This window comes from Curcuma longa, chromosome 3, assembly GCF_044706935.1.
Source record: "Curcuma longa cultivar G26 ecotype Majalengka, Jawa Barat chromosome 3, ITB_CL_G26_1.1, whole genome shotgun sequence".
NCBI lineage: Eukaryota > Viridiplantae > Streptophyta > Magnoliopsida > Zingiberales > Zingiberaceae > Curcuma > Curcuma longa.
The window spans coordinates 15,109,357-15,123,777 of NC_133863.1; the positions used below are offsets into that span (position 1 = coordinate 15,109,357).

General features: G+C 37.3%; 1 protein-coding gene and 2 pseudogenes across 3 annotated transcripts; 1 reads left to right on the plus strand and 2 right to left on the minus strand.

Annotated features, from left to right (window-relative positions):
• Positions 1 to 170: 170 nt before the first annotated feature.
• LOC141824851 (uncharacterized) lies at positions 171 to 4,641 on the minus strand (annotated as a pseudogene).
• An 882-nt stretch (positions 4,642 to 5,523) lies between these two features.
• On the plus strand, positions 5,524 to 8,605 carry LOC141824583 (uncharacterized; annotated as a pseudogene).
• Positions 8,606 to 9,205: 600 nt separating this feature from the next.
• LOC141822758 (coronatine-insensitive protein homolog 1b-like) lies at positions 9,206 to 13,895 on the minus strand. Of its 3 annotated transcripts, none has more exons than XM_074710091.1 (4): positions 13,166 to 13,895; positions 10,560 to 11,046; positions 9,665 to 10,466; positions 9,206 to 9,478 (listed from the first exon to the last, which is right to left on the minus strand). In XM_074710091.1, exons 1-3 carry the CDS (start codon positions 13,642 to 13,644, stop codon positions 9,672 to 9,674), a joined length of 1,761 nt encoding a protein of 586 aa, XP_074566192.1. In that variant the 5' UTR covers positions 13,645 to 13,895; the 3' UTR covers positions 9,206 to 9,478; positions 9,665 to 9,671. The 3 variants fall into 3 exon arrangements, with proteins under 3 accessions (XP_074566192.1, XP_074566190.1, XP_074566191.1); XM_074710089.1 differs by having other exon boundaries at positions 9,206 to 9,466; positions 13,166 to 13,849; XM_074710090.1 differs by lacking the exon at positions 9,206 to 9,478 and having other exon boundaries at positions 9,502 to 10,466; positions 13,166 to 13,849.
• Positions 13,896 to 14,421: the final 526 nt, after the last annotated feature.

The following is a 14,421-nucleotide window of genomic DNA, read 5'->3' on the forward strand; positions in this document are numbered from 1 at the left end:
ATTGAGGAAAACACATGAAATTCTATCACTTGACCCTCAACTGCAGCAGAATCATCTTTCGGTTAGAAATCAAATATTTCCAAATGCCACATATACAAAAAAATTAAAAAGGACGGAGAACATTGCCTAATTACGCAGTCCAATTGATGAATCATAATTGTACATATCAACAAATAAAGAGGGAGAACTCCATCTCTCATTTCTTTATGAGCCGTTCTGCAAGGTACCAAAGCTTATGAAAACTCATGAAACTGTAATCAGTAGCATGACTTGTACTTGCACTAGAACAAAAAAAAAAAAATCTGTACATCAAAAACCTTCATGGCGGCAACAGCAAAATTCACCATCATGCGATGCCTTTGTGATGAAAACTATTTTATCTTGTACCTATGGAACTGAAAAAATGAGTCAGTAGCATCAGTGCCACAGGCATATGGCAATGTTCGGTGCATTATTCATCTGTTGATCTGCTTGACAAGATCATTTTCAGAGCTTCATAGGTCATGAAAACAATGCCTACACTGGGTACAACTTTGAAGTACTCAGGCAGGATACCTCGATATAAACCTTGAATTCCTTCGATCCGAACTATATGCTTGAATGTCCCAATCAGGCCACAAGTATAAACATGTGCCCTTCCACCAGCCCCTTCCAACTGCAATCTCCGTCTCACAAGATCCAGCGGGAATGTTACTGCAGAGAAACAACAAGTGTGGTTAACAACCTGAATTCTCATTCTGTCCAAAGAATACAGTCACATGACATGAGGCACAAAGGTTCATGCATTCTCCTTCCTAAATAATGTACTAAGTGCGATGCATAAACAATGCTTTAAACTGCAAAAAATCATCAGCCAAAACAATCATGAAATTAACACATATTCAAGTCAAGTTGCAATGTTCAGTTACAACAGCTCAGTGTTACTAGTAAGGGCGTGACAAAATAATTGATTCTTAGTCATCAACTCATTGAATCAATGATGCAAGACGAGCAGAGACTGTAGGTCCCAGCAATCTCACAGCAGTATGCCTTGATCAGCAAGCTCATGAGGGAGGAAGGACCTCCAAAGTTTTAGTATCATTGATTGTAACATATATGTATTGAATGAATTAAACAATATATGGATTCTTTATAGATACTATATTAGTCCGGTCTCCTGAGACTCAGTGCAATATTTATCAGGTCTGCCAGAATTAGTAAAAAAAAAAACAATAAATTAACATACAATCTAAAAACATAATAATTATTAATTTTTACTTGAAACACATACATACCCCAATTCCACATGTTGTGGGAACGATGAGATCCTATCTCGAGGTTCCGTAACTATAGGTAGAACATATTTTTCCAATTTCACAACAAAAAATGGATGATTGAAATGGCAAGCTGTCAACACAAGCATCGAATATTGGATATTCTGCTCAAAACTTTCACAAACAAATATCAGCTGGTTCACTTATGAATCTAATTTCTTTACATGAGCTATCTCTACTAAATATTCATGTACTAACCACTTCTGTGACTCCATCAATCATAGCCCCTTCAAGAATTATTACAGTGGCTGTTTTCCCTCAAAATACTGCTTATTTTGAAGCTGAGCAGATTTCATATTAAGATTCACTGGTGAAAAATAAACAAACCAGTTCAAAGCTTGAACCTTTTCTTGGTTTGTGAACAGACCTACTGCTACCTTATCTAGTTAACCTTTTCAATTAGAGTAGGTTTATTGCCTATGTGGTAAAAGCAAATATATAAGATAATTGAAACTATTGGTCACTAAAAGTTTTGAATCATTAAATAAAATTCTCTTGTTCCTTCCTCTTCTTCCTCTCCTTCTATTGCACTGAAAAATTGTCAATTGAGGAACACAGTTGTACTGCATGAAGAGGTATCAGAGTCAGCTTCATCTCATTTGAGGAATGAAGACGGTATTGTGTCAATTAACTTGATCACCCACTTCCACATTGTCTGCCAATGTTGCACCAACTTGAAGGCAACATTTTTCTCCTAATTATGCTGATCAAAATAAAGCCCTAAGATAACTAAGAGGAAATATGACAGACATCCCAAACAACATGTTATATCAGAGTGATCCATAAAGAATAACCAAGCTAGAATTCTTAAGTATATACATATTTTCTCCCTGCACATTCTTTCTGTGACTTCCTTGAGACTAATAATTCACTTCCTTGAAACTAATAATTCTATATGTATGGCACTTCTTAGAAACTAGCAACTCATCTAGTTTACAGCAATTCTAAAATTGACAGATTAGGAAGATGAATTGTGTTTTCTACAATAACAATTTTATGTTAAACAGATTAACCTCTATTTGTGTAGCATATTAATATGTTTGTTAGTAACATACCTGTAGATGATGCTATACCAGAAAGACTTCCACAAGCCAAGCTAACCAATACAGGAGAATCACGTGGCCTGATACATACATAAATATTATAAATAAAAAACATATTTTATATAGAAAGAAACCACCAGTACAAATTAAAAAAAGACTAACCTTTCAACTTGCCAGCAGGATCTCAAAGTTTCATAAACTGAAAAGCTAATTGCTATGCTAGGTCCAACACCCTGCAATCCAACAATGGTCATTAGGAATCCAGAACATAACTAAATTTTAATAATAGTATGAAGGTTGATAAGAAAATAAACAATAATGTTGCTCCAAGTCCCTTGTAAAAGCCTCGCATACCCTCATCTCTGCAGATGGTATACAGAGCATGTGAAATGCCCCTGTAATACATAGTACGTGTCTGCAAATGATTAGGAGATATAAAATGTTATGAATCAACTAATCCTGCAATTACCTAATCAAACTATCATCAGCCATAATTATACAGCTAAAATTAACAGCAAGAACCATAAATGAAAAATATTGTAAATTTTAAATATAATACAATTAAATCTACAAACAACACAAATCCCAAAATGAATATAAATGAAAGTTTCACTTCATAAATGAATTACAGTGAAATCAACAGATTATTATAATTCATTCCATTTTCACACCATCTATATGCTTTGAAATTTTGGATATGTCAAAATTAAGAGCTTACAATAAGATTTTGTTACCCATAAAGAGTAAAAGATAGAATACCGCTTGTTATTATATAAATAAAGCATGCTATTACCTGAGCTGCAAGACGTGTCCTCACAAGATCCAATGGATATGTAGATGATGCAGCTGTTATTCCAGCCAAACCACCAGCAAACAATCTTACACAAACATCTGCAGCAACATTATCTCTATGCTTATCTAACCCCAGGAATCATTTGCAACAACTGCAAAAATAATTAATTTAGAAAACAAAAATACAATGGTCCTATAGAAAATTGGCATACTATCTATTGAAATTTCCAACTTACACTCTTGTATCGCACATAAGTATAAAAACTTATAGAAGAATATGGTAAACGGTGAGCAATTGTCACCAAATTCCCTTTCCAAAATGCTCTAAGACCTTCTTCAGAACCAATTCGAGAAGCCTCCCTCCATATGCTTGCATTCTTCAGAGTGGCTACATCAGAGTGCATTCCTTGGACCTAAATGTGGCAACCCACAATGAAAACCATGACATATAAAAAAGAAAATGAAGTGATATCATGTTTGCACTCCAAATTAAAGATTGGAGTACACACATTGACTTTGTAAGTTAGATAATTATCTAAACAAATGCAAATAAATTTAAGAATACATTATTTTAAAAATCTAGTCGGTATCATAGATCAATTACTCAATAGCTCCAACCAAATTCAGCAATACATGATAAAGGGAGAAAATCATCAAATGGCTAAAATCTCCAAAACAGTATAAGCAACAAAACAGATGCGCCTGCCAAATTCCTTTTGAGGATACCAAGTTGTGTTTTTAAGCTTCCCAAGTGGTACTTCTGTTAATAATGCTTCTGATAAAACTTCGATGAAGCTCTGCATTAACTATCTTTTTGCAATTCTTTATGCTGACAAGTATGTAGCTGCAACAAAATGCAATTTCAATGTTATGAGTTCTCAGAGACAATGATTATTTATGCTAATCAATCTATTATAGGTGGAAAAACTGAAACGCCATATTCCATTGTCGCCCCCAAAACCCAGCTTATGCTTATAATATATTCTATAAAGCTTCTTGGAATCCTAGATCAGAAAGGAATTAATGCCAAGTCGTTGCAAGTTGCAACTATTGAAGCAACAAACTGACTAGAGTAAAGAGAATAACTACATCCTACTACATCTTCGTTATTAAAAATTGAGGAGCAACAAGTGGGTTCCATTAGAAGAAATTTCCAAGGATCAATAGACCATGAAAACGTAAAAAAGAATGGAGAATTACTTCTTTCAAAGGCTAGAGGAAGCGAGGAATAAGAATACCTGGAAAAGAATAGTAAGGCGAGCGAGAGGAGCCGTACACGTCTTACTGACAGCACCAGCGACGCCACCAGCTATAAGGTGCTCCACCGTTCCGATCTGCGGCTGGTGCTGCAACTGCTGCTTCGGCGTTTGGCTCTTATGCCGCGTGGAGTACGTCCCCTTCCCATCACCAACGCCGCCTCCTTCGTGGCCGGACGAAAGAGCTCTCTGTCTGCTGTCCTCCACCACAACCCCCACCCGCGCCTCCGTATGCATCTCCCCCCACTTCGCGTGCGCGCCTTGAAACCCTAGAGCGAAGCCGGAGGAGCTCCGGCGTGCATCGACAGCCTCGCCTGGAAACGATTCGAAACCTTAAACCCTCGCGCTCGTCGTCGCCTCTGCTGCAGCGCCGAAATTCAATAAATTTCCTTCGAGTATGTTCGCATTCTTCGCATCCGCATTTGCATTTGCCCGTTGACATCTTCGAGATTGAAAGGGAGTAAAACTTCGGGTCCCTTATATTAACCAATAGCAATACTGGTCCATGATTTTTATTTTTATTTTTCAAGTTTACATGTGATTTTTTTTATTAAATTAAATGATTAAATAAAGTAAATGTAAAATGCATTCATTCAAAATTTTCAAATTTAAATTATCTTACCAACAATGAAACTTGGATAATAAAGATTTTTATTATTGAAATGCATTATCTTTTTTTATTATCAAATTGAACATAAATCATTTTGTAATGCTATACTATAAAATATTTTTAAAAATTGATTATGCAAATTATAATATAATAATTTACGATTTTGCAAATACATAGATGTCATAAAATTTAAATAATCAAAACAATTCAAAACTTTATTAAATTTAGATTTGAAATCATGTTAATCTGTAAAACTAAAATTCAATAATAAATAACCTCCTAATTGGGCCAAATCCATTCATTGGCACCATTAGGGTTCTAAAAACTTAGCCAAAGCAGTTGCTGTTCTTTTTTTTTTTTTCATTTGCATGTAATTTAATTTCAAAACATTTTTTATGCAAAGACACTGATGAGATTAGTCATAGATAGATGGGCATGGAAAGAGATCTCAAAGATTTCCTCGCGGATCCATGGCAAAAATCCAAGAATGGAGTGATTGATTGATTGATTGAACGAGCGAGGAGGGTATTATGCGGCCACATGGGAGGCATCGAGGCCGACACAGCGCCTGGCAGGGCAGCCGCCATTCCATTTCTTCCCCCTCCTCGCTTTAAAACCTTATCGCCTCTCTTCACGTGTTCCTCCCCTGTCTATATATACCTCTGCTCGATCCATCCGGAGGACACGCGCATCGTAGCGACAATATTAGGGTCAAGATCAGATGGAAGGTGGAGGAAAGAAGCCGTCTTCTTCGTCGGTCGCCGACGAGCTGTTTCCCATCGGTAAGGATGTTTCATCCCCCTCGTCGCCTGGCTACTTTAGCACCGTCTCCCCCCTCCTTCCGCGGTACGTCAAGGTTTTTTCTTTTTTGATTTCGTGGATTGATTGATGGGTTGGTTGGGGGAGCGTGGAATTTGGGATTAAATTTAGGGTTTTGAAATTGGATTCTTGCACGCCGATCAGTCGATGGTTGTGTCGCTTTCTCGTCATTTTGATTCCCTTTTCTCTGTAATTGAATCTTCAAAATGTTTTTTTTTCTTATGACTTCCGAAATGGCGTTGTAGGTGGTGGGTAAAGATTCTTCACAGAGCGACTTATATTGGACGTTGAGTAAGCAAAAGATGGACGGGCAAGTTGGGAACGTTCAGGGCGTAGCTCCAGGTCGTTGAATGAATAAGCTTGTTATTGTCCTTCATTTCAATTAGGGCTTTCGATCAGTTTAATTGAACTTTGTATCTTGGAACTATTCAAGTAAAATCTTTGAGATCACACTATCATCTTCCTATCATTTAAGCGATGCTGAAGTTTTAATTCCATGAACAAGGTTTCATGAGGATTTGTTTGGTTCTGACGGATTAGAATTTAGGTTGAAAGACCACTTATCAAATTATCCTTCTGCAGGTGGTAAATCTCAGAGCAATCCAGCTAAGAAACAAATGATGCGGAACAAAGATGGAAAACATGTAGCTCCTAACCCATACGAAGAATCTGCCTATTTTAGCTCTTCTGTGCACTACGGTGGTCGTGATTTCTATGACAGTTCAGCATCCACTCAAGTTTCTGGATCACCAAAAACTGTAAGTGATGCACTAAATTGCAAAAATTAGGGAGAACAATGTTATGACGACGTGAAACTTTGCCTTTTAATGGTTTCAGTATAAAGATGGCAACGGGGAGAATCCAAATGACCCTGATGCTGCTAATCGAGGTGAATGGTGGCAAGGTATTCTTCAAGTGAATTGGCGTTGTCTTGAATCTCTTGCATTCAAAAATCCACTATTAAATTGGATTTTTGTTTAACTCCTTTATCAGGTTCTCTGTACTATTAAAGTACCCACTCAATGAGTATGCTTTCGATCAATATTAAACAAGGTACTTTGAACTATGGGCTTTTCCTTCATCCATTTCCTTCTATTTGATACTTGCAAAATATTGACCATCATTTTAGCTCATTACTATTTATCATGTGCAACTGATCTGAATCAAAAATTAATTTATATTTTGATGTGATTTTATTCTTTTGCGTCTGCTATGCTTAAGATTTTACCACTACATCTGGACTGAGCTTGTCGTTATATTGTTAACTATATTGTTTCAGACTACAGAAGAAAGTGCTGCCCCTCCCTTTAGTTTTGCCTTCTTAAAACATTGCCCATGTTGTTCTCTGTCCTTTTGTTTTTTTTTTCATGTTGAAAATGATTTCTACTTGTGAAAGTTACTCAGGATTTTGCAAGATGCTTAATTACCAGCCTTTCTTTTTGATTAGGAGTTACTATATATATATGTATATATATATATATATATATATATAAGGGCAGTCCGGTGCACGAAACTCCTAATAATATGGGCTCTCAAGGAAGGGTCTATTATATGTAGCCTTATCTTACATTTCAAGAGACTGTTTTTGTGACTTAAACCCATGATCTTAAAATCACACGGTAGCAACTTTACCATTGCGCCAAGGCTCTCTTTGAAAAAAGTTGAGTTTTCTTTTCTCATTTGAGTATTTGGGCTTGGTAATTTCTCTCAAGAAAGAATTAGTCGATAGCTAAACCCAGGCTGGGAGTAGTGAGTGCAGCTTTGGCTTCTCTAACCGCCTTAATCCATGCCTACAATAGAGAACTACTCCTATAATTCTATTATTGCTTGGGAGTATATCTCTTATCAGTTTATGCTGTGTGGTGTCTACTATTCATACTTGTTATGGTAGCACATTTTTGTGTGAATGGTTGAACCCTAATGAAATTACTTGTGCTGTACTCTGTGAGAGATCAAGGGCACTTAGCTGTGGATATGGCTCAAGTTGGCTCGTGCCAACCTTTATCAAGGCTTTAGAAATATGGTTTGTGTATGGTGTGGGTCGCTTGAGAGAGGTTTTCTCTTCCTAGCTTCCTTCTAATGTTCAAGCACAAACTTTCACTTGGTGAAGGAATATTGTCTTTCTCTTCATACCAATTAGAGGGTACAGAAGGTCCCTTCATATTATTTAGGGAACCTTCTATTTTCCTTTTAGTCAATTTAGAGCGTGATGTGGCTAATTTTAGATTGAAGGCAAAAGCAAATCAACCACTGCATACAAGGAGGAAGGTAATCTAAGCCATGGAAGCCAAAAATTTTCTGTGAATCTGTCACTTGGAGGTTGTCTCTTTGTATCAAATGCAAAATCATGCATGAGAAGTTAGATAAGGTCTGAGTTTGAACCTTTATTACCATTATAATATAATAATGGGATTTTTTTTGAAGATATCTTGAGGTTTAGTACTCCATGCTGCTTTAGTTAATATCTCATATTGTAATGTTTTGTACTCTTATTGTAACAGATCTGTCTGAGAGTTGCTGCTGTTTCATGTATCTAGTTCGTGACAGTACAAATGACCCAGGAGTCTGTTCTTTTCCTCTTTTGTTCTGGCTGTTTAGTTTAACAGGTAGCATGGGACTTGGTTGTTGAAGTATTTCATAGTCTTGTGAACTTTTTTCAGGTCTAGTCTGTAAACCTTCGCCTCCTGCTTTTATCTTTGTGAGGTCGCAAGGTCGCCTAAAATGTATCCTTGACACACTAATAAAACAGAATTACTTTGTAGTTGAGAAGCATTTTAATGTTTTCGATAGAGTAATTTTTGTAGGTGACAAGCATTTTAAACTCGTCCCCAAATGGCATTTTTAACCAATTGCTCCGATAGACAGACCAGCCGGCCACTAGGCTGATTCAACAGTTGGTCGATGTGTCACTCTTTTAATGCCCGAGAAGTCTGGAGCAAACGAGCGTTCACTTCAAACTTTTCATCCGGACTTGCGCAGCTGTGAACTACTCAGCTAGAGCGAAAATAAGGCAGTAGCGTTTTTATGGTAATATCAAGGTCATAGAGGAAGCTCCATGATCACACCTCAATTCACACGTCATGCACTTGTGCTAGCTCACTCCATCCGTTTGATCGAGCAAAGACATTCAATCTCTATGATTCAACTTAATATTATCAAGTTAAGAAGACTTACAAGATTCATATGCACTATTTAAGTCCTTAAGAACTGAATACGTGTCCTTGAAATTGAATGCATATATGGAAACATATACACATCTACAACTCAATCATAAAAAATAGTATTTATCCAGCATCCATCATATGTTGCCACGCTGCTCCTTCATATCCATCGTCTCTAGACGTCCTCCACAGTGCATTCCACCCGGTGCTTTCATATGGCATGGAAAGTAATTGCTTGCGCCTGTATACGGCACCACGTGCGCACCACCGCCCCTGCCCCTGCGAAGATGCCAAGGGCAGCAACCGACTACGCCAGCCGCAGTGACCGCGAGAACGAGGCGCCCACGATGACTATGCTTCTGCCTGTGATCCTTCCCTCTCCTTCAAGGAAACTTAACCATTGATATGCCGACGATCAAACCGTACTCGTCCTTGGTTATGGAACTTACGAGTGTAAATGTGGATGCAATTGCTGCATTTAATTCTTCGGATCAAACAAAGGTGATGGCCAAAGAAAATAGAGCATCAGATTAACTACTCAAACTGCTGTTATGCTGAGACGAGATGCATGCATTTCCCTCGTGACCAATACAAAGATCAAGGGGAAAGAGGGGGGAAATGAGAGAACTGAACAGAAGATAAATAAATAAATAAAAGGCTAAGTACGTACAATCAAGTCATGCCGGGAGTAGTGGGATCACAGATTCCGGGCAATCAGTTCTCCGACCGACAAGGGAGTAGTAGGCAAGTATCTGCGCTTCTCCACGCCTGTCTCCCGCTTCATTGGAAGCGGTATCCTTGCTTGGAGGAATGAATTCTATATTCCAGTACCGACGTGTCATTGCCAAAAAACTAGCGCCATTCTGAGATGCCCCATAGCCTTGCACCCACAAGTACCTCAAAGAAGGCAGTTGCTGAGCTGCAATGGCCAAAGCATGCTCGCTGAAACAACAACTCCTTAGCTCAAGCTTTTGCAAGTGCGGGCATCCTCTCGAAAACCTCAGCAATCCAACGTCAGAATCACCAACACTGCCCATCAGTATCCACCGGACGTTGCTGCTGTACTCTCCAATATAAGCAAGACCTAAATCTGATAGTCCGCCGGGTCTGAGGTAGAGGGCAAACCTCCGGAGCTTTGTGCAACCTCTAAGCAGAGAACGGACGCCATTATCAAGGGGTAGATCTGTTATTTTCTCTTCTCTGTCAAGCAGAACAAGCCGGAAATCGCAGAGGTTTTTGCTGAAAGTGCCAAGAGCTTCAAGGGCTGCATTCGTGATATCAGAGACATATACCGCCAAGTACTCTAGCTCAGGACATCCTTGAGCTAGCATGGATAGACCAACTTGTGTGACTCGACCCTGCTCATCCTCCAGGCCTTGTTCATCATCACCTCGCTCAATTCTGAACCTTTTCAGTTTCTTACATGTCCGGGCCACGACTTCTAACCCTCTGTCTCCAATCACATCCCTAACCTGATATCAGTTAAGATTGTAAATTAGATTCTTGGATAACGGACAAGTGCATGGGTGAATCACAATGAAAGATTATAGATAGACAGCCTTTACCTCTAGAACCTCTAAATTTGGACAGCGTTGGATCAGCTGACAGTGATCCTCAGTGTGGAGAAATGTATACTGCAAGTCCAGCTTCTTGAGTGAAGCAGCAAATGGAAATAATAAGTGCATTTCATTTGTACCCATATAGATAAGGCCAACGCAACACAGCTTTGGAGGAAATTTAACTGTTTCGTACTTGTTGGTCTCTCCAACCTGATCATTAAATGATCCCCCGCCAAATTCTTCCAGTGATGTTGCTTCTTGGAAAAAATGGATTAGACAAGAGATATCACACTCACTGATTTTCAAGGAAGCTAATGATTTGCAATTCCTGGCAAGTAGCTCAAGGTCCTGCGGTGTAACTCTGAGATCTGTCATGTAAAAGTTCAAAGCCTCCAACACAGAGTTGTTAAGAGCAAGAACTCGAATCCATCTATTGTCATTATTATTATCGTCAGCAATTGAGCTTTCTTCCAAGAATAATGTTGTTATGTTTCTGCATGTTACAAGTGAGAACCAGTATTCATGGATAGGCTGAAACAGATAAACTTATAGGAAAATCATTATAGGAGGGAGCAGATTAATGAAAGTTGTATTTGCATAGTAAAAGAAGCCTTGGATTCCTAAGTTTCACCAGATTATTAATCAAATTATTTTGCATATATTTTGTTTGTTTGATTGTTGCTTGTACATAGTGGCTAAATAATTACACTGAACTTTACAATGCACGTAACTATGCCTCAATAGTCCACTCATTTGAGTACCAAACATTTGTACACCATGATTCCAACCCATTTGTAGTTCCCAATATGACTGAAGAACAATAACAAAAACATACACAACTATGCCATTGATTTTAAAGCAAGCCAAAATGTGTGACTTTGAATCAAATCCTCTTAACTTCCACAAAGAACATGCATTAAAGGGAATAGACGTTATCAAAATTGAACCACTCAAGATCTTGGTACGAAATTGATAAAGTGAAAAAAATAATTTCACCAATAGGTGAGAAAAGCTCACACAGGGAAATTACATTGAAAATTATATTAATGCAAAGATGATTAAAATAAAGGAGTTTTAATTTTTTTTTTATAGACTCAATTCTACAACAAATGTGAAGATAAATATTTTAAATAAAAATCTACAAATTTTAATTGGGATTATAATTATTCCTCTATATTACTAAAATAAAAAAAAATGCCAATTACCACACAACAAAATTAAATCTTTAATTTATTATGTGAATGCCAATCTTGAATATTCCTCACTTGTTACCTTTCAATATGAATGTACCGATCTGAAATTTATTTTCAATTAATATTTTTCAATTTATTTTCAATCTTGAATCATCTTCACCTTGTCACCTTTTGTAAGTCTTTGTGTTGATCTTATTTTTCTAGTAATGATTTGAAGGTACTAAATGATTTCAAGCTCTCAATTTGAGCTGATTGATTTGGTTGAATTACACCATGTCCTTGGAATTAAAGTTCTTAGATCCAAGTATGGAATTTTCATCACTCAAAAGAGTTATGCGAAAGAGATTTAAAAAAAAACATATAGAATGGAGAATGCTTATTACAGAATTGAAATTGAAACAAACATGGTGAAGGGAAGTTGATTAACTCAATCATGTTTCAAAGTTTGGATGGAAGCTTATCATACTTAATAGATATTAAGTATGTTGTAAGTTTAGCAAGCATGGTTATGGAAAAAACCATTCTCTGACCATTGGGCAGCAACAAAAATGAATTCTTAAATATGTGAAAGGAACTCTTGACTATGATGCTTTCTATTAGATAATGTCTCAGTTAATATTGTTGTTTTTATTGAGAGACTTAGCAAAGTGTTAATTGTGTTTTTGATCTTGGAAGTGGAGCAATAGCATGAAGGGAAGCTTTGGCACAATGGTAAAGTTGCTACTGTATAGTATGAAAGGAAGCCTTAGCGCAAATGTAAAATTGCTACCATGTAACCTAGAGGTCACGGGTTCGAGTCTAGGAAATAGCCTATGTACAATAGACCCTTTACCCCGTATGGCGGGAGCTTCAGAAATAGCCCCGTATTTTTTCCCTTCTTTTTGCAAGATATCATTTACTTTAGTTGCATGATATTTTAGAGAATCTCAAGCATCAAGAAGGTTCAACAATCCTATTCTATGACAACATTTCAACAATTTTAAGAAGGATTTAGTTCTTCATGGATAAACAAATATATCTGAATTTGATACCATTTCTTAAGGGAGCTTTTGAATGAAGGTGTTGTTCATGTTGAGTATTACAGGACCAATGAACAAAAGGTTGACATCTTCACTAAACCATTTGGAGGGCCTTTTTCACAAAAAACTGCAGCAAGTATAGGAACGAAGAGTACAGGAGGCATTATTGGATCCTTACACTAAATTGCTTTAGTCAAGAAGTTTTCATACGTTCAAGTTTTTAGAATAAACAACAAAAAAGGTTAAATTTGTCCTTGGTTATATTTATTTTACAAAATAACATACCTTTAACTCTCAGTGATAGCCAAGAAATTATATGGCAAGAAAAGATGCGCCAAAAAAGACCAATGGTTAAAAGAAGCAATCAAGAACAGTTCATTCAAGTGAAGTAAATGGTTACTTGCAAGAACGGGCAATGGTCATGAGGCCATTTGTTGAGAACCCTGAGCACTTGTCAATCTTAATCGACTTGAGCTTGTCGCCTCTAGCCCTAACAAGCACAGCAATGTCCTCGTCCTCGATGATCATACGGCGAAAGTGGACGGACTTGAGGCAACTAAGGGACTCGGCGAGGCCACGAACCCACGGACCAGCGTAGCCGCCCCACTCTTCTGGGATGAGGTTGAACATGGCAGCGCGGGGCTTGCCTTTGAGCTTTAGCGACTCCAGGTTGGGGAACCTACGGCGGAGCCGATCGGGGTTGGTGGAGTAACAGATGGCAATCGTCACCTTCTTCCGCGACCGGGTGTCGATGTGGTACCACCGCCTGCAGACCAACGAGACGGCCTCCCTGTCGCGTGGGTCGTCCAAGTAACCCAGCACCAGCTCCAACGCGGAGTCTGGAACCTCAAGCCTCATCCGGCAGTTCCTCCGCTCCATCCTTCTTCCAACCAGAACGGTTGAAGACCACACCAAAACCCACCTCCACGCCAACCAGCCTTTCGACCAGATCCGCCGCGTAAACGTGCGAAGCTACGCGGAAGAAGCGGATTCCGACGCCAGACTCTCACCGAACCCCTTTTTCCGAGATCGCCGCCGAGCCCTAATTTAAGTGTTGTCGTCCACTTCTTTTATTGGATAATAATAATAAGACTAGTCAGATGGACAAAGGAACCAATAGGAAGCCGACAAAACGTTTTTTCATTGGACGGAAAGTAATCATTCCGTTGTGAATTTCTTTGAATTTTATTTTAATTGTCAAATCCATAAGTACGAGAAATTAAAAAAAATAATAAATCGAAAATTTAAAAATTTAATTTGATTATTTTAAAATTTTAATTTAAAATTTTAAAAATTATATCCATTGATTTCGATTTTGATTTTAAAATTACTTATTTGAGTAAATTAAATTAATAAAAATAAAAATATAATTTATAAATTTTAAATAAATAATTTATGAATAAGTAAATAATTAATTAATTTTTTATAATATTTTAAAAAATTAATTAATTCGATCACAAATTAAATTAATTAATATTTTATTAGTTCGATTTATTTTATTTACATTTAAAATTTTTTGTGACGGGAATTCAATTGATTTTAACAAATTCTCAATAATTAGGATTTTAAAGTTATGTGATTAAAATACTAATAAAATATAATCGTTTAATATTTATTATATTACCTTTAATTGAATATATTTTTAGAATGATTAAA

Bases quoted from the DNA above. Each gene is read 5' to 3' on its own strand.
- LOC141822758 (XM_074710091.1), bottom strand. From the start codon at position 13,644: ATGGAGCGGAGGAACTGCCGGATGAGGCTTGAGGTTCCAGACTCCGCG. The intron at 11,047-13,165 runs GTAACCATTTAC...TGTAACATGCAG, and splicing joins ACCATTGCCCGTTCTTGCAA to AAACATAACAACATTATTCT. The intron at 10,467-10,559 runs GTAAAGGCTGTC...AACTGATATCAG, and splicing joins CAAATTTAGAGGTTCTAGAG to GTTAGGGATGTGATTGGAGA.